Source organism: Panthera pardus, unplaced genomic scaffold (genome assembly GCF_024362965.1).
Source record: "Panthera pardus isolate Hobbes unplaced genomic scaffold, ASM2436296v1 HiC_scaffold_1, whole genome shotgun sequence".
Lineage (NCBI taxonomy): Eukaryota > Metazoa > Chordata > Mammalia > Carnivora > Felidae > Panthera > Panthera pardus.
In genome coordinates, this window is record NW_026526654.1 from 76,498,899 (window position 1) to 76,519,868 (window position 20,970).

General features: G+C 38.6%; 1 protein-coding gene across 9 annotated transcripts in view; it reads left to right on the forward strand.

Moving 5' to 3' along the window:
* Positions 1-20,970, forward strand: part of DCLK1 (doublecortin like kinase 1) — a 345,410-nt gene that overhangs the window by 261,140 nt on the left and 63,300 nt on the right. For 3 of the 9 annotated variants that reach the window (XM_053900264.1, XM_053900261.1, XM_053900253.1), the window contains exons 6-8: positions 2,600-2,694; positions 17,488-17,575; positions 20,278-20,386. In XM_053900264.1, coding sequence (XP_053756239.1) covers positions 2,600-2,694; positions 17,488-17,575; positions 20,278-20,386 — 292 coding nt within the window. Of the gene's footprint in view, positions 1-1,390; positions 1,669-2,599; positions 2,695-6,354; positions 11,148-17,487; positions 17,576-20,277; positions 20,387-20,970 lie in introns of those variants that run through there. The other 6 variants (XM_053900262.1, XM_053900256.1, XM_019447775.2 and 3 more) reach the window with 5 other exon arrangements.

Sequence of the window (20,970 nt, forward strand, 5' to 3'; positions counted from 1 at the left end):
TACTTGGGTTCGGTTTCATTACCCGTTATTCTCTCTGTAGGGTGTAGGGCAACTTTGATGCCATACTTAGGATTTCAGTAGCAACCCTCAAGACAGTCATCCTCAAAATACTTTATTGTGATTACTAGTGTAGTTATCTGGCTTCCCTGCAGGCTAGCAGGCTGACGCCTTAGGGAATGTGGTGGTGAAGAGTGAAGATTCTGGATTGTCTTGGTTAGATTTGGGGGTCTGCCCACATATTTGCTGGTGAAGTTGTTTATCGTTTTATGCCTCAGTTTCCTCTTCTGTAAAATAATACTGCCTGCCTCATAGAGTTATTGTAAGCATTAAATGAGCTCATGTATACATATATGCTTATCAATACATATGTAAAAGGTTTAAGTGCATTAACGGGGCCATAGAAAATAAGTCTTCATTAAACTGAGATGCACACATAACGGGTACTTACAAATGCAAACATATTGCAATTTTGTTTTGCTTTTTGAAAAGGCTAAGGCAGTCTTCCAGGGAGCCCACTTTGTCTTTTTCTTTATTTTCCATCAGCTTGATAAAATTAGCGAATCAAAAGTAAAATGAAATGTTAATACTCCGTTTGCTTCCCCATTTGTCCTTTTCCCCCAATCTGTGTCGCCTTTTTGCTCTTTTTGTCCCCAGCCTGTGCAGCCTTCAGGTGTGACATAGAGATGTAAAGTGGAAAAGGGGACAAAGAAAATATTATGATCCTAAAATTTGTCTTCCTGTCAACCCCTGAGGGACCTCTTGCCTTCTTCATTGTAGATTCTTCCTCTGCCCACATTTCCTTAGTTCTTGCCTATTTCAGAGCCCTCCCTAGAGAGGCTGGTGGCTGGAAGTCCGGTGCGTAGAGAGGCCTGACCTCATGCTCATTCAACAAAAGCCGGGCTGTTGAATGCAAGCCCGTGAAAGCCTTCTTCCCCATGCAAGCCCGTGAAAGCTTTGCTTCTGCTTCATTCTGCACTCCGCCCCCCGCCCCCCACCAGCCGCCAAATTGTTGTTTAGAAGGAGTCACCAAATACATTTCAAAGGCAAAGCTACACATCAGTGCAGCATGGGTTTTGTGACATTTTTTTTAAAGGTCTTTAGAGAAGATGACAAAACAGGGAGCTTCCCACTCTCACGGGCGTGAAGTTTTTGTGCAAACATAGTGAAAAACCAATAAACATTGCACCGAGCCACTGAATTTTGTGAGGGTGTACTTATTACCAGGTACTCACCAGGTTTTAGAAGTTATTGTCATTATGATTTTCGGATGAGTCACCGGGCCTCTTGCCCCCGGGAGGCACTCCATTATGATTCAGAGCAAAGTACGGAAAGGGCTCAGGCTTCCGGGAGTTAGTGGTGTTGGGGGGGTGGGGGGTTGCCGTGGCTCTGCCTTGGCATGAGGCTTAATCGACACCTTTGATGTAGCCTAAGACAGAACCCGCACCTCCCACTGCTGCTTGGAAGACGTCAGCCTTACGCAGAAAAGGCATCTGCTGATGAATCCTGCATCTCATTCAGTCTGCTCTGGGAGCAGCCTTTAGCCATCCTTAACTAATCCAACTGCTTCCCAGTTCCGCGGGTGCTCGGCTTAGTGCTGAGAAGGGAGCTCGCCTCTTGATTTTGCCAGGTTAAACACTAAGCCTGTGTCCATGTTAGAACTCATAGAAGGTAAGTTAAAAGCATTCTTGCTCTCCTTCATGGAAAATGTTTTTGTGCACCCTCAAGAATGTGTGTGTATCTCATTGCAAATTCTACTTCATTGACTGTGGGTGTAAAACATGTGAAAATGTTGTCATGTTTATGGGTAAGATAGTGGCAACCTTATATATCTTTGTAAAGTCATGTCTCTAAAGGGTTTTAATCAGTTCCTAGAGGTGATGTTACTCAGAGAAGAGAATTGCTTACTTGAGTTCTGTGACTTTGATTGCATTTGGTGATAATGTGGTAGAAAAGTCTTCGGAGTTGGGTAGAATTCCAGTGATTTAAACCTATCATAAAGCAGCTTTTATTTTCAGCAGCAATAAAGACAAACTGTGAGGAGTTCCTCCTGAGTGTCTGTGCCAATTAGTTTGTCCTGTGAAGGCGGGTCCTTCAGAGTTAGTTAGGCCAGAGGGATGTGCAGGGCACAAGTGGATGCAGGAACTTCTAGAAGCTAGTTCTTAACTGTAAAAAGATAGCGATCTCTTTTAACAAGGCACCGGGAATATCACTTGTGAGTTATGCTAATTTTTACCCCTACTGGGTGGTGCTCGGAAGCTAACCTATAGCATTAAGGATGAATCCCGCTGAAAGCGTCTCAGGACCTTAACCACATGTCTAAAATCTATCAGCACAGTTAAAGGCACCGTGTAATAAGTTCTTCAGGAAAGTTGTCAAAAGTACATTTGTAAGGACTTTTATGTAGTCTGAGCCTGTATTTAACACAGGATTAGCGAACTAGTGAATTTCTGAAGAGGGTCACTTACAGGACTGCAGATAAAAAGGTATCTGGAATTTTAGCACATGTCCCTTTATAATTGCTTGCTTCTCCGAGAAGATGATTTGTCATGAAAACATTTTAATGAGCGATTTTTTTCTCCCTGTGAAACTTTGATTCTAGTTAATGGAACCCCTGGTAGTCAGCTGTCTACTCCACGCTCGGGCAAGTCGCCAAGCCCATCGCCCACCAGCCCGGGAAGCCTGCGGAAGCAGAGGGTAAGGAACTAAGCAAGCTCCTTGTTTAAGACCTGCCTGCGCTTCTGCATACAATGGCACAGGTGCCAGCTCCTTAGAGCACTGCTTGTCTCTAAGTAATAACCAGGTGAGGGCAGGAGGTGACCAGTGGCAGGTCCCTTGCAGGGGCTGTGGTTTCTCTCAGCTAGAACTCAGGGCTTTTATGTTGCCTGAATTTGTCCGAATCTTAACTCTGACAACAGTAAACAGTTGCTGGTTCTCTTTTTGTCCTGAACGGGCACAGACTTTATTGGCACTGGTTTGTAAGCTTCCTTAGTTGTAATGAGTTTCATTAGACATCATCTCGGACCATCAACCTTCCTTAAGAAGGAAAAGGAAAAGTGCCATTTTGGAGAGGGGGGCTATGGTGGGGGGGTTGCTTCATGGCACAGAATGGTGGTCCAGAGCAGGTTAGGGTCCATGGCATGGGGGATAGATGCGTATGACACGTGTATTTATGAATGAAACCCACATCGAGTACCTTCTCTTTTTCATCACTATTTGCCTTTTTTTTTTTTTTTTTTTTTTGGCTTGTGTAATACTGGAGAAATTGACTGAGCTTGGAGACCAAAGTCAAAAAGTTACTGGAAAGAGTGTTATCTTCTTCATGTTCAGGAAAGGGGAAGAACTACTATTCTTACCCCTCACCACCTGCCCTGTCTTTTCCAGTAATACCAGGGCAGGAATAAAGGGGGTAGGAAGAGGAGGACAGGAAGGTGCAGTGGGGGGAAGGGAAGGCCTTTTACTATCCTGATGTCACAAGTGAGGTGGAGAGGAATATGTGCTCTTAGGAGGTTTTATGATGGCTTCTTGAACTCAAAGTCTGGGTTCTTAGTTTGGTGTCGTTTATTATGTGCTTTTAAATGAAATTTCTGAGTTCCATAAATTTAAACTGCATCCAACATGGAAGCTTTTCTCTTCAAGCCTCCTGCAAGGTTGCATCCTCGTGCTGCTGTCTAAAAGCGGGAGCGGGGGCGGGGCCTCCATCAGTCCCGGGTCTCTTTGGCTCCTGGCCCACCACGTGTCAGGGTGTGCTGTGTTTCTCCATGGATCTTCTGGCATCAGGTGTAGCTCCTTTAGATTACTTGATGAGGCCTGGGCTCTGGCACCAGCTCCTCTACTAAATGGCTGTGTTGTCTTCGATAAGTCTGTTATCCTCTCCGAGTCTCAGTTGGAAAAACAAAACAAAACAAGAAGGAGGTTCCTTCCAGATAGAAAACCCCATAACTCTCTTCCATCTGAGTGTTTTCATTACGGGCTTCTTCTTGGCCACAGTCTAATTTGGCGTTTTAAAGCACGGGAATCATTAGTGAACTACTAAAAGAAGAATTGGCCAAATGCATTGAATCCCCTAAGTGTCTGTCGTTGAGTGGAGGAAGGGGTAGTTGGGCGATTCTTTTCTAGTGCGTGTTACCCAGCAAGGCCCCCTTCTGTAAGGGCAGCCATGTATAGCTCAGACAGTGCTCTTTCCTAGAACATTCTCTCTTTTGAAGTGTAGACTTTGGAGAGTACACATGGCATAGTAATCCTTCCTCATCCTTTGAACAAATTAAACTCAGATTCAGGATTTAGCTCATGCTGAGTTGTTGAGATTAAATTATAGTCACTGAGAATCCCTGCCACAGATTTGAGCTTCTCTCCCTGGTTGCTTATTGTGGAGACCTCTGTTGAGAGGATATAAAGTACTTTGCCCAACTGTCCCTTTGTTGGAAGAACGAGGCTAGAATTTGCATCCTCTGCCCTCTGTATTCTCTGTGTCATTATGACTTTGTCCAAATGAGGCAGAAAATGTCTAGCCAGTGTCGAGCGGCTGTGTGGCCAATGGCTTCTATAATTAACATTGCCAGCACTTTGGAAATTACTATAAGGGGTGATTCTCTTATAGATTCTTCATTGTGTCATTCAAACTACCAATGCAGGCATCTACTTGAGAGGGAAAAATAATCCCATTTGTTTCAGGGAGACAAAGGGTTTATCGTCATCTGAAAACATTTATTAAGCACATGTTGTAAGCAGAGCACTGGATAATCCAGAGATGGTTCAGTTTCCAGGCTTTTAAATTTAGGCCATAAATGAACATCCTCCATCCATGTACCATGTCAGTGCATGGAGACATTCCCAGCTGCTTTAGCGAGAGAAGCTTTCATCTTGGTGTGGAGGCAACTGCATCAAATAACCCCTCCCAGTTAAAATGGGCCTAGAATATCCCTCAAAACTGATCCTGTTTCAAATTTGGTTAATGTTCTTCTCAAATGGTTGGCTATACTCCTATGCAGGAAATACTGAAATAAGTGAAAGATGGCAAGTGCTAAAAGAAGATACTTCAAAGAATAAATTAACTCTTTTTATTGCAAATTGGAAAACAGTAGCTACTTCTATTTTTCCTTCTGTGTTGCCTAGCAACATGGCCAGGAAAATGAGTTAGCTGTGCCCCCTAACACACACACACACACACACACACACACACACACACACTCACACTGCCTACCTCAATTTATAAAAACGGGAATATATTTTTTATTTTTAAAGGAATATTGAGACGTTTGACAATTAAGAAAAATCTATTTTATTTATGTTAATTATGATGATTTAATTAACATTTCCCCTTCCTTTAGAATTATATTTTTCTGTTCCATCTTTTGGTATTTTACAATAGTCATATACAGTAAGAGTCTGCATGCCAGATATTTTCTTCATAAAAGCATTGGTGGCGATGTACCAAAAAACCTCCCTATTTTTCCAAAACATTGTTATTCAAATTGCTGTCTAAAAGCTGTTAACTGGTCACAGAAGCAGATCTAAGAGGATCTTTTCCATCCATGAACTTTTCTTGGTCTTGTTTCTTAATACATCAGGAAGAAATGTGTTGTGTTGTGTGGGTTGAATGAAGCTCCCCATTCTACTCCCACATGGCTGACTTGTGTAGATTATCTGATCAGTCAGATGATGTGAGGAGTGGGTGGTACAAAATAGAAAAGAAGCCAGGATTCTAGACAGTCTGCAGATCTGAGCTGGTTGCCTGGGTACCAACTGAGAGATCTCCTAGCAGAAAGGGGTGGAGGGAGGAAGAAAGGAGTTGATTGGTGAGTGGTTGGAGACCGCAAGAGCATTGGGAAGGCAATGGGAGGTCAAGCTTGCATTTTTTTCTGTCTTCCAAGTATAAAATTTTGAAAAGGCAATTTTTATTGGGTTTATGCAATTTGCAAATGCAACACTTGGGTTGCTGCTTTGGGACCAGAATTTGCTGATTGCCATCTGGGGTTCCTAACAAATTATTTTGTGAGGTAAGCACGTTCCTCTTCGACCCAGAATGGGAAGGAAGTGTTCAAGGAAGAATGGCCTAGACACATAGTTAGCGGAGTTGGCATTGACAGACCCCAGGGGCTATATATAAAATTCACTGGACACAGAAGGCAATAGCTCAGAAGCAGACCAAGCCAATAAGGCAAATAAGCACCATTTTTGTCTGTTTAAATGGCTTCTCAGTTATTATCTTTCCTCTTATCCAAATTTGGTGAGTCTAAAAGGTCTGATGATGTTAGAAACCAAGGATGCTCATTCAGTGTTGCTCCCTTCCTAAGAGAGCCACATGGCACCCAAGAAAGCCAAGTAAACAAATCTATACCGCCCTTCATCTTACAGGACCTGTATCGCCCCCTCTCTTCGGATGATTTGGATTCAGTAGGAGACTCAGTGTAAAAGAGACAATGGAGCATTGTATATGGTTTGTGATTGGGTGAAGGTGTTTCACATTTCCTAAGAAAAGTCTAACAGCAAAATAAACAAAAGGGTTTTGCATACCTAGAAATTATGAACTCAATTCCTCTGAAAGTAAAAATGCAGGCATTTTATATTCATGATCTTAATCCTTGAAGAAGATTTATATACCTGAGGTTTTTGTGCAAGGCCTGGGTTTAGATGAATTTCATGTATGACCCGATATTGAGTATAAGAACAAGCTAATGATATAGTGATATAGGGTCATTAATTTCTGCAGATACAGTTTTCATTTAACCATAAGTAGACATATAGATACAATTTTCCTGTACTGTTGGTCAAGCAAATTAAAATGGCACCAGCAGACATTTTTTTTCTTCTTTTTCAAATTTGGATTGCTGATTTTTTAAAGATGCTTCTACTGCAAAGTAATAAAAATACTCAGGTAGATTTTTTTCTCCCTGCACAATAGACAAAGCTACTTATTTTGTGGGTTAATATGTCTAAGGAAAAACACTCATGCTGAGGACACTCCTCATGAAGATTCCAACGATAAGCTTTAGGAACTTTCCTAGCTTTTGTTGTCAACTAAATTTTTTTAAACTTCCCTTTCATTAGAAACAGCATAAATGTAGCTTGAACGATATACCAACACGAAGAACTTGTTCGATGGCATTGCTATAAATGACATAATTCCTCCCTACAACCGTATATGTAATTTTTCAAATGTTGAAAAGGCTGAAGCTAGAAAGCTTTTTTTTTTTTTTTTTTTTTAACACACAGACCCCAAAAAATTGGGTCTGGATTTTTTTCTAAGAAGAAGAATCCATTTGAAAAGCAAAATTCTCTTAAATGGTGCTGTTTAAACCAGGCCCCCCCAAAGTCCAAAACTCCGTTCAGATAAATCCTGGCTCTCACTGATGTTTTGGAAATTTTCGTATGCAAAACTGCTTTTGTATTAAACCAAGTAAGTCTGTGATTATAACCCACTGTTTAACATTAACCTACTAATTCTGCTCTTCTGGTCCTCTGTTTTAAAAATCGTAGTCAGCTTTGCTTAAACATAAAATAATTATTTTCAAATCTGAATGTTAAAAATTAATTTAATGTGTATGGTCTATTGTATGTAAGCCATACCCTAGTGATCATTTAGTTTTACTAGTTCAAACACTAACAATTTAAGACTTGTGAAGCATGGTTTTGATATTGTACAGGCTTGACATATCTCAGTAGGTGATAAATTAAAAATGTATGATGCCATTTGGAGGCCTTTCCTTGCATTTTTTTTTCAAATTTTACTTGAAAACTGAATTTAAAAACAAAGTGTTTGATTCAAGATGGAGAGAAATTCAGTTGTCATATACTGTTTTAAATGTTATCAATTTATCTCCTTGATAAATTGCTCAACTATCAAATTTTACCATCTGGTTTATAGTTACATATGTTACCATCTCACTTTCCAAGTGAATAAAATATTTCAACCAAAAGAAGGCAAAAAAAAAAAAAAAAAAGAGTCCAGGCAATCTAACAGCATCTGAAAACGTAGCCTTATAATAATTAGTGCCTCATTATCCTGTCTGTTGGAGAGAAAGACACTTCTCTGGCAGGTTATTCGAACCGCAAACTGAATCATTCCATCTTGAAAGAACAGTTCATAATAATACCTGTTCCAGACTTCAGGTTTTAAAACTGTTTCCAATAGAAATGAACAGAGACTCCTGCTGAGATCAAAAGGCTGCTTTGTTTTAGCTGAAACAGTAAACATCTGTGAAGTTGCCTATGCTGGTGTCTGTTCTAGTTATGTCTTTGTAAAATGCATTACTTAATACAGTTGAGTCCATAAAAGATTAGTATGTATTTGACTGAACTGTCAAAAATGCAAAGAAAGCAGTGGAACAGTTAACTTAAATCTGGCGGGGTCAGATGGTCCAGAACAAAAATAAATTCCAAAAATTTCAGCTTCCCTGCACTGTCAATCTTAGGGACAAGCGCTGCTTAGCGAGGTCCAATAAGTGCTATTTGTTCTGGATAAGTGGCAGATATTGCCAATTGATATGAAGCCCATGGCTTTGTTTAGACATGGCTAAAAGAAACTGTACTTGTACTAACTGCCGATAGATAGCATGGCCAGCTTTCCATTCAGGCAGTTCCAAAGGAAATGCAGTTCCACAGCATTTAATCTTTTGAACATATGACTTTTATTAAAGGACTGTTCAGAGGCAATATATATCATTTACTTTTTGAAACTAAAGTCCCTCAGAGATTGAAACAACACACCATTTATAGACTTTGAGATCTCTTTCTATGCAGAGCGTAATTCCATTATACTAAAGGAGAAATTAAAAAAAAATTCTTAGCGACAAACCAGAAGTTTTCAGTTCACCAGTGGACTCAAATTGATGATTTATAGGCACTTAAGATTTACTTACGCACAGAATTCTTTTTAAAAAATTAGGCACTGAACTTTAAAATTATTCTGAGAAGGAGAGAGCTCGAGCAAAAGCCATGCATTTTTGTTCTTATGGTCAACCTTAAGTGTGCCATGAAGACCTTGTGCTCTAGTTAAAATTTTGACACTTCTTCATTTGCACGCACTTGTTTTTCTTAGACATCGTAGAAAAAGATAGGATAAGTATTTCCTCTGCTTTCAGCATTTTAGAAATGCAAAACAATAATAGATCAAGTGTGAAGTTCAGTGTGAACTCAAAAGACGGGTTCTGAAAACCATGTGGTGGTTTATTTCTTCTTTGTCTTGCTTTCATCAGTCAAGTGGGGGAAGAAATCCACAATGTTTCTATACCATCCATAGGCTTTTAAGATGGTGTCAGGTCCACTCATCTGTACACATCCCGGGTGTATCCTAAAATCATTTGAACCAACATTTATGTACTATATGTATTCCCTACATTAGCCAGCAGGGCTATTAGGTTGCACCCACTGCAAATCTATACTTTATTGGGCTTTTTTTTTTTTTTCCTTTCCCCATTTAAAAGCAATGAAGTCTAAATGCTAAATTTCTTGATGAAAGTAGAAAATAATATTCTTGAAAAATAATCCCATGCATTTGAGCTATTGGACTACTAAATTTTTCCTGTGTGGCCATATATCTATACAGGTGTGTGGGTGTCTATGTAAATTTTCAGGGCTCTGTGTGTATATGGGTGTGCTTATATACGTGTTTGTGTATGTTTATAGACCATAAATAGTAAAACATGGTGTTTGTGACACAGCCTTATACGTTACTGGCTCTTGTGGAACTGTATATGGATCTTGTAAAACCTAAATGCCACAAATTGTTAAATGTGACATAGTAGTTGGGGCATTTTTAAGTTCAAAAGCAGTATGCTGAACTAGTAAGGCAAAATGGTTCCTAATAGATGTAATGATTTATTTAACAAACAAACAAAAAATTGGAATCCAGATACACAAAAAATGTGGCATTGAAACAAACCCAAAGTTGTGTTAATTTTTAAGTATAAGCACACATCAGTGTTTGTTTCGTTATGTCTTGATATTCAGTTATTAAAATGAGTAAATACTGTCACTGATGTTTTCTCTAGTGTATGCACTGATGACATGTATTGGTTGTCAATCCATATTCACTAAGAATGAAACATTGATTTATAGAGTTGTGAGTAGTTGAGTGTTAATATTGAAACATAAATATAAAATAATCCAAACTGTGTTTGAGTTGAAGTAGGTTGGTAACAAAGCCAGATAACCTGTAAGGCAATTTTGTATGTTCTTTCAAAACACTATTCTGAACTGTTGACGTATTTTCAGTAGTAACCTTCCTATACTTGCTATGTGTGTGTATATATCTGCATAAATATATACACACTTGAAAGTGTTAAACGGATTTACTATATATGCATACATTTGCCCATTTATACATATTTGCATTAGTTTTGCTAGCATCTCTAATTGTGCATGTGAGTGAGAACTGTATTTGTTTGAGATAGCCCACAAGAGTGTAGTGTAAAAATTAGAAATATATTGAATTCAATATACCGATTGCCTGATGCAGTTTGTTATACTGTCAGCTGAAAAATATTTGTAATTTTGTGCCTGTAACGCATGTGGAAAAGATAGGAAATCTGAGGCCCTAGCTGTAATTTTCAAGAGTGCATGATATATAGTGTCTTTAAAATGTGGTTCATTTTAGTAAGGATGATGGATAAATGGTGCATGTAATACATGGGTGTTTGTATTATATATGGCCACAAAAAGGTTTTGAAGCCAGGATAGTAGGCATCTGAAAGGTCACAGGCAAAGAAGTATGAAAGCTAATTTTCCTGTGGTGTGTATTTTTTATGTTATATTCATCAACAAACAAGGAATTGACTTATTTGTCCTAAGGACTTTTTACTTCAAAATACACTATGAATGTTGTACATTTGGATGAAATTTTTACAAAGAGGGTGACCTAGTTTCTGTATACAGTTTGAGTGGCTTGGATGCATATTCTCTTAAAAAGAGCATTTGGTGTCAAAATGTTTTAAAAATCCATCAGTTGAGGCCATCGTAGAGTTTTATAGTGCTAAATGATGAGATGTTTCATTGAACTACCCAGTTTTCAAAGTTCCATCACCTTGTGTTGTGGTTTCATTGTAAAGTGTTATAGCTTGTATTCCGCACTGGACCATGTTATTCCCCTCAAAGTTAACTTTGTGACACTTACCACCTTAGAATAACTATGTAATAAACAGGAAAAACCACCTATGTTGTTCAGTGAGTTTCTTTCAGAAAACTTATAAGTAGACACGGAAATGGAAATGACTTTGAGGGGTAATCTTTACCTTTGTAATTGTGTGTATGGCATTCTTGTGATGTAATTAGCACCAGCAAAGTGATACTTGAGATACTGCAGAATGGCATCCCATGACATCTAAAGTGTAAAATATTGGCAATAACAAACAACAAAATGAGAAGACTATGTGATGAAGAATTCGGGTTCAGCTGGTCATATTAAAATCATTAATATACTTTTCTCTCAGGGTTGTCTTAAGGGTGAATTTGTCAGACCAATGGCCGACTGATTGAAAAAAGAATTGGCTTGCATTTTTTTAGACATACTAACTGTCTCCTGGGTTTGAAGGCATTTTTTGCAAGGTCATCGAGTTGTAGGGTGGGGGAAATGATCATGTAGATATATGTACATGGGTGTGTAAACAAGTTTTTTTAAATCACTGAATAAATAAGTATATAAAATAAGTAAATATATGATAAAATAAATAGTGATAATAATAAAATGCTTGCTTACCCAGCATCAGTCTAGAATAAAAATCCATACTTTATTTAATGCATAATGTGGGGTAAGGGAGAATAGAAAACTCTACTGGCTTAGTTAGAAAAATATTTTACAGTAAAATTGTTATGGAAGTCCAAAATTCTAGTTTTAAATCTAACATTTTTAGTAGGTTCTTTTTAGCCTTAAAATTGTAGTTTACTTTAGTTGGTTCTCTTTATTTGTTCCATGATAACCTGAATGTAACCAGTGCCCAAAGCAATAATGGTACAACTGGAAGAAATGTTTACAAATTTATAAATTCCAAATTGTATTTATGCTTTCTTAATATAGCAGAGTTTAAAATAAAGTATAGTAGGTGCCTGGAAGAGTAGTGAGCTCCCTTCATCACAGACTAGGAATCTCATTTGGGAGTTAACCATGGGGGGAATTATTTTATTGAGAGGTGATAAACTAGATGACTTTCTGGTCCCCTTTCCAAACTATGATTTCATGAAGAATAACTCCTCAGGGGAGACATTGTGTCCCCCTCCCCCAAAACAACAGTCTCTTCAAGACAAATGGTTCAGATTTTAAATTGATACATCTTGGCCTGACTCTTGAGGCAAGAGAGCTGCCTGATCAAACAAAATTGCAGCTAAATACATTTATTTTTGAATGTTTGGCTCACATGGGTGGCTTCAGTATCATAGATTTAATCCCAGTATTCCCATTTTCATTTTTTCTTCCTCTGAGTAAACCAATTTCATGAATAACGGGTCTTCAGTCTTTTAAAAACTGTGACCGAATCTTTATGATAACATTTTACATTTTTCAATATTGATTCTTGTTACACACACGATTACTTGTCATAAACTGTATTTAGGCTAACATGTTATGAAGAATGCAGATAGAGGAATTTGAAAAAAAGGAATTCCCTTTCTCTTGTTTCACATAATAACACCTTACTAGTTATTACGGATCAATGTCACCAACTTGTTCTATACGCACTCGGAGAGCAAATGAATGTATGGTTTGTCTATACTCATATAGAATCCTTGGGTTTTAAGCTTCTACACTAAGAGTATGATTTAATTTTTTTTTTTTTTTTATTAAAGGAGGTCATCTTTACAGATTCTGTAGACTTCAAGTCAAGATCACCAAGACAGTAGTTTGAGTTTGGTAACTATTTATTGGTTGCATTTTCTTTATAAAGTTGATCCACTTGATTTTCAAATTATTTTTTTTTTACAGTTTTTCAAACCAATATTAACAAAGTAATAATTGTATGCCAAGACAGAATGTGGAGTGGAAGTAATACAATTATCCAATCAAAGCTAAAGTTATCTGGTGAGATTTTTCTACCTCGAGTAGATCAGTTGCATCAATTGGATATTTTTGAAAACTATTCAGTGTAGTCCTCAGGTGAGTGACACCATTAATACAATGGCAGAGGTAACTAGTACCATTATATTTAAAATGAAATGTTTTTAACTACATAGTCATCAGATACATCTTGGTAAAATGTGGTTAGAGCTGTTATGTCAGCTTTCTCACTTCAAAAAGTGTGATATGTTCTCCATCTGTTATATGATCCCAAGCTGAAAAGCTACACTTCGGATGTGTTCTTACTTAGGGCAGTCCTTTTATGAAGGTGTGCCATAAAAGCATCCAGGTGCCAGCAACCTGCCCACCTGGTTTCCATTAAATCAGCTTGGAGGTGATAACATTTCAAATGTCACAATGTCTCTTAGAGCAGCTAATTGCATTAAATTCTAAAATAACTGTATGTTCTGTACTATGCACCCAGATGTCTTAGAACTAGCAAACTAAAGCAAACATAAAATCTTATCATTATGTATACTATAAAATGGTTTGTCTGTCCAGAAAAGCCAAATAACTAAACTGATTTCACTTGTAAGCATGCAAAAATATAAGTGGGCTTTTCGGCTTCTGTCGGTCACAAATAAAGCTGGTTAATCTCATTGGGTTAATTCTAAAGAGCAAAAATTTACACATTTTCCCTTTACGATTTTCAAAATCCTTCAATCAGACTTATGGGCAGTAATCAAAATGTTCCAACACTGTCTAAATTAGTATATTTAGGATTAGTAACTAGCATACACAAAGAGCCATGTTTATTATTGAATCACTTCAGCTAGGAGAGAGGACAAAAAACATTAAGTGACAAAATCAGAATCCAAAAAATAACAGTCTGCAAGCATATCTATGTAATAAATATAACATTTAACATGAATAAATAGGAAGTCTTACACTTGATCCAAAACACCAACCTCTCAAATACAGACTAGGGAGATCTGACATATCTGTGAGCTCAGTGTCAGGCTAAAAAGCTATGGTGCTATCAATAAGCCGATGTGATCTTACCGTGCATTAATATTCTGTTCACAAGGAAGAAAGCTCTGTCCTCTGCTCTGGGCTGGTCAGGTACACCTAGAATATTACATTTGTTTTAACACTAGCATTAACAAGAGTTATTGAGAACTGGAGTGTATCCATAGGAAGGTAAAGAGGTTATGGAGCTCTGTCACATGATGAACAATAAAAAAAAAAAAAAAAAAAAAAACAACTCTGGGAATATCCAAATTGAAGGGGTGCAGTAACTATTTCCAACTTCCGGAAGCACTGTCCTATGAAAAATGGATTAGACCTGTAATGGGTAGCTCCAGAGGTGAGAGCTAAGACCAATAAAGGAAAATGTAGAAGGACATCATTTCAACATACGGAAGAACTTTCTTGGCCTCATATGAACAATTAAGGGGCTACCTCAAGAAATAATGTGTTCACTGGCGGAGGTGTTTGGACAGAGGCCATTTTACCACATGGCTGGGATTTTTATAGTGGGAATTTGGTCTTTGAATAGAAGTAGGGTGGAATAGGTAATATTTAAGGCTTACTCCAATCCCTGAAATTCTTTTAATCTATGAATAATCATTGTCTTAGAAAAGGGTATAATGTTAACTATCTTACTTCTTTGGGAAAAAGAAGTGATAACCCCATTAAAAATCTAATACTCTGAATCTTTTACTCTGAGCATAAAATAAAATGAGAACATTCCTCTTGGAGTTCTATTTGTAATTAAGTAAATTTTTCTCTTAAAAAATGCTGTTACCCTCAGCATGAAATTTGAAATTACCTTGGGTACATTTTCAAACCTGAAGTCGAAAATAAGCAATTCTAAAAGTAAGCAAACTTGTGTTAACTCTACCTTTTTTTTTTTTTTTTTTTTCCAAACCAGAGCCTAAAATCCTTGAGGGGTTTTTGTCCATAAGGCAGAGAAAACACAGCTGGCGTTGTGGCAAGCATTCAGGGCATCAGACGTTTGGCTGAACTGTTAAAAATGCAATTAGTTAGTTGATAAGGCATTTAACTGAATAATGTCCAGCAAGTTTATAGCACATTACAGTTTAAAAGATGTTTTCATATACTTTGGGTCAGAGTTCTTTTTTGTTTTTTTAATGTTGATCTATTATTTTTGAGACAGAGTGTGAGCAGGGGAGGGGCAGAGAAAGAGGGAAACAGAATCTGAAGCAGGTTCCAGGCTCTAAGCTGCCAGCACAGATCCTGACATGGGGCTGGAACTCACGGACCTCGAGATCTGAGCCGAAGTCAGACGCTTAACCGACTGAGCCATCCAGGTGCCCCTGGGTCAGAGTTCTGTTTTGAGTATCTGATATTATTAAAAGAACAAGCTTTTGGAATTGAGTGCATAACTGTGGACATCTTTGCTAGGAAACATGCTACTAGTCTATTAATTCGAGTGCTTGATGAAAGAATGTGTCTTTGTATTCTAAAATTTAAAACACCATATGACAAGACAGCACCTGCCACCCCAAACCGCAATGTGTCTACATTATTAAACACCACTTGTGATGCTGCTGGAAGAAATTCAAGGATCAGAAAGCCCAGAAGAGAAGGTCTACATTTTAGACATTTACTTACTGCTTTTCTGCTTGGAACAACATTATGTCTACAGCAAAAGCAATGACACAAGGGATAAAAGACCTCACTTTCTGGAAAACACACACCTTCCTCTCAAATGTGGTAATGTTAATGTTTATTTTCTCCAGACATCGACATCGTAAATCTGCCTTGTTTAAGCCTTGTATTCCAATATTACGAATACAAGGTTTTCACAAACAGACTTCGGTAAAAGTCAGCAGAGCGTGACTTAGAAGCTCATACATTTACAGTACCTTCGACAGAGTTGATTATGACTACATAGTATCATCTCAAGAGAAAACTGTTTCAATGTCATGATTTGGATCCCTCTTTCTAGCCTGATATAGGATAAATGTGTTCTGCTGGTCACAAAGGGAGGCTAGATGAGATGGAAAAGACCCCGCTCAAGTCACCAGACTGATTGATTGATGGGGGAATTCTCATGATATAGGAAAATAAAGGGCACACCACACAAACTATGTGGCCTTCGGGGGTATTCTGGAGTAACCTCAAAACTTCTAGGATGCCCTATACAGAAGCAGATGTATCCTTTCCGCGAATTTAACTTTTACCCCAATGTCAGCTGTCAGCTCTGATGAACTTGTCCAGTGGAGCATATTTATCTTAGCCAAACCTGGGAGAACAGGCAGTGGACTCAAATGGCCCTGCAGTGATTTAAGTAACATTCCCCGAATGATATTAGTCTTTTTGGTGAAAACTATAACCTTTACTTTTACGTGAAGATACTATTGGGGGTAAAGGAATTACATAAAACTTTCTCCTCCCTCCTACTTCGTGTCCTGTTAAGGCTAGATGCAGTGGGGAGGAGGTTGAAGGGAAACAGGTAAGCAGAAGAAAAATAGGTCAACTTTGCTTCTCGCCACCTCTTCATTATTAATTCAACTACAGATGCTCTTTCCCTTCTCTCTGCTCCACAGACAGCCGGCACCATGAGCCAATGCCGCCCCCTCACCGCCTCCTGCTCCCATCAGGCCAACCAAGTGGATAAACCCAGGGAAACAGAAGGAAGATCTTTTAGGACAAGCTGTGTTCACTGTTTAGAAATAGCATTGAAATGTGCAGATTGTTTTCTCAAGGAATAGATGCAGAGATGGGAAGGTTCATTGTTAAAGTCCTGCCCTGTAGCTAATCATAGTACTAAATATTTGGTATTGTTTCACCCTCTGAGCTTTGTAATAGAGCTGTTACCCTGTCTGCTCTCATTGGTCTTGGGTCAAAATACACCAAAAATACAAGGGAATCACCAGGCTTAGGCTTTTATTCCTGTCTTTGCCTCAGACTTATTTTGTAACAGTTAACATATCGATAACCGGCTTAGTACTTGTGTCTTTATTGCAAAGTGGAATTAACAAACCCACTCTATAACCTTTCTCCAACGATGTGGTAAGCCTCAATATTTTTTTTTGGAAAATTCCATAAAATAAACGGAAGAGGATTTTTTTTTTCCTATGGTGAGAATAGAAAACTCATTGGATGAGATCAGAGTGGCACCATATTTGAGGCCTGTTTGCAGATAGACTGTGGAAAAGTGAGGTGAGATGCTTAAAATCTGACAAACCTAAACAGTAAGCTGTGGGATGCTGATTTTGAGAAAAAGGAATAGAAAGTCAAGGAACATCCAAATTTAGAGTGATTATCCTGACACAGTTAAACCATCCATTACTGGTTAATAGGGTGGGAAAGAGAAGCAATCCAATTGAATAAAAACCTCCCTTTTCAAGTGTTCAGAGCAAATCCTCCCTGGTGACGGGTGCAGTTACTTCCCGAGATTCTGGGCTGGGCATAGCATCTGGAGACTGGCACCCGGACCCAGTGTTTTCATTCTCTGTGTCTGTTCCCTTTTGCAGAGCTCTCAACATGGAGGTTCCTCTACTTCCCTTGCATCCACCAAAGTCTGCAGCTCAATGGACGAGAATGACGGACCTGGAGAAGGTGGTGAGCTTGGGAACTTGGTATCTGAGGAGAAGGCTTCCCTTGTGCAGGGGGGAGAGGATGGGTTGGCTAAATTTACTTCAGAAAACCGTAACTTTGGGAGCATTATGAAACAGAAGCTTAACACAGCTCCTGGGGGCCAGAGGAAGGGGCCAGAGGAAGGATAGGATTGCATATAGTTTCTCCCAGGGATCATATCTACTCTATGGGAACAGGAAAAGGGAATTAGCCCGATTTGGAGATATTTCACATCCTCTGAGGGTATAAGTATTCTAAGAAGGCCAGCTATTGCCTACTTTGAAAATAAAAGGAAGTAATGGCTGCCTTTGTTTTCCCCAATTCTGATCACTTGCAGTATATTAAAGTATACTTACTCTCTTGATTGACTGGTTTGGCCCCACAGATGTACTTAAGTGAACTCAATGTGTGAAAACATGGCCTTACAAAAAGAATTACTTGATAGCAATTGCAAAAAATATTCTTTGTACCTTAAGCTAGTACATTTTAGAATTTCTCTTTGATGTGGTCAAATGACCTGGATTCCAGAATTGACTTTTTCACTGACTCGTTGAATTGTTTTGGATAAGCCTCTTCAGCTTTTTTTCACCTTGGTTCCCCTTCTATAAAATTGTGTAAGACTGTACTATATGCCTCTTTCCTCGCTGGGGGTCATTATCAGGCTCAAGTCAATTATGAGAAAGTATTTAGAAAAGTATAAAACTGATATGATCAAGTCACTGTTAAAGAATCAGCATCCCTCATTTGTTTGAAATGATACTATTTAGTTTTCCAGAAAAAGTACCTTTGGGGGGAAGCACTTTGATGATGTCAAATGAGATAAGCGATTTGCACATGAATTCTTTCCTGACTACCATGCAGTATCAGATTTTTTTTTTTTTTTGCATTTCCAGAACTATGAAATTCAACCATCTCGAAGTCCCTTTTGTTTTACTGTGTACTTGTATCTACCTAATGAAATGAACTGGTCCTTGGCTAAGACTTCAACAAAGACTTCTTAGCCAAAAGCCTAAAAGATACATTTTTATCAATAGGAAAAAAAAAAAAAATCCCAAGCCGTGCGCTCCAGATGGGTGCCTCAGTGATGCATCCACTGGAAGGACGGATGAAGTACCTCCTTCCGTTTCCCATCTGGAGTCAGACTTGCTTCTGACAGCCAAGCATGGCTATTTTTATTATCCATGTAGTAAAGAGCCTTAAGACCGTGTCATCTGAGAGATGTTTTATAAATTCGGGTGCTTTGCAGTGCATTTGAAACTTCTCCAGCCATCTCTTCTAATTCCCATGGAGTAGACAAAAATCCCCAGGCTAAGTCTTTCAAACAGAGGCAAAATTATTGGCTTCTTTGGGTGTGAGATGGTGGGGATTAGGGAAGGGGTGTTAATTGGCTTCAGCTCTCACTTTATTCTGGAGACCACTGTGATAGCTTCCGGTGGGTAAAGACTCAAATGTCACCTATAAAGAGGTAAAGAGGCTGCACAAATAAATGCCAGGGGTAAAAATAGCAGCAGCAAATGTCCTACTTTGTACAACCCTTTCCAGAAATTCCATCCACCCTAGAATCCAGAGTGGTACAGATGGAGCATGGTCACAGAACCAGAATAAGGGTCCTAACGCACATGTGTGATAATTGTGAGTTTCCATTTGTTGTCCCCCAATGATGAGGACTAACGGAGAATACAAAAATCACCCAGAAAGTCGAGGCACCGCCTGAGGTTTTAATTTTATTGCGAGAAGAAATGTTTAGTCTCAGTTTATGATTAAAGGTCAGAATAGGAGCACATTTAGAAAACACACTAGGCCTTCCATCACATTTTGTATTCGGTTTGCCTGAGGGAGAGCTAGGATTTATACCTTTAAACCATGTAAATTTTAGAGCCCAGCAATAAAAGGCTTTTTACACCCCTAAGATGGTAAAGGTTATCCAATATATTTATGTGACCTAAGTGTGGCTTATTTAGTTTTATGGCCTCAGATATTTAAAGCATTATTAGGCATTTGTAAAATGTTTCAAAATGCATTTTAAGGGGGAAAATGTGTTGTGTTAGTGGCACTAACATAATTGAAACTACAAAACTGTTCTGTTCACAGACATAATAAATATTGCAATTTTAACTCAACATCTGCTATGCAGGTTGCTGGTGAGAACATTTGTCTAAAATCTGGTCATTGATACTGGGGAGGGGTGACACTCCGGGCTTAGTTCATAAGGAATTTTACGGAGATCTCCACTTCAGGATGTAGTAAAGCTAAGTGTCCAAACAGCAGGCATGCTTCATGCTTGTACCCTGTCAAGCAGCCCGGCGCCCCCTATAAACTCCATTTTCCTACTGAGCCATCCCTAGGAATGTCATTTCTCTGTAGACAGGGGGTGTTCTGTAAACACTATTGATCACATTGGCATGAAACCCACAGAGCCGAACTTCCTCCTCAGAATCCCCACTGTCCCTCTTCCATCGGTGGGAATGGACCCCATACGTTCTACGTTTCCTTTTAGTTTATCATTCGTCTTAGTAAAACACTGTTGAGTATGGAGTGTCAGCAGCGGGGCTTGCCTCACTGTACGGAAAGTGACATATTGATTCTGAATCAGTTCCAGTCTATCCGATGATACTTCTAAATGTCTCTCTGGTGCAACAGCTGTGTTCCCTTTTCTGCCGATAAAAATGTACTAATGATTCTTTCAGAAGTGTTGGAGGAAGGCTTCCAGATTCCAGCCACAATAACAGAACGATATAAAGTCGGAAGAACAATAGGGGATGGAAATTTTGCTGTTGTCAAGGAATGTGTAGAAAGGTGAGAAGGATCTCATTTGCATCGAACTTTAAAGGAGACATTTGGCATTATGTTTTCCAAGATTGTGTCTTTATTTGCAGTCTGTGGCACATATGGAACAGGTTAATGTCTCAACTCCAGATGTAACAAAAAAAAAAAATTTAAAGAAAGAAAAGTCCATCTAACAACAGATTTGAAAAATGTAGTGATTTCTGGGACAATCTATAAATTAAGGACTTTGATTTTTCCTTTTTAATGTACTCAGCAAAACTTTGCCAGATCTTTCAGGTGAGTCCTTTTATTTTGGTAAAAAAAAACAACATATTGAGCAGTTTTTTCTGCACTTTCTGGAGCCATTTTGTAGAGGTCAGAACGTTTTTGTATACAGTGAATTCTAACATGATATATCATCAAATTAAATATAATAACCTTGCTTTAAAACACATCTGTACTGATGCCAACAAAAATAGTGTTTAGTGCATTAAAATATCTTAAAATGAAAGACATCGGTACTCTTGTGGGCCAAAGGCGAGGGGTTTGGAGTAAAAGGTGTATGCCTGAGACCTTGGTACCTAATCAAGGACAGTGGCTGGTGGCTCCTAGAT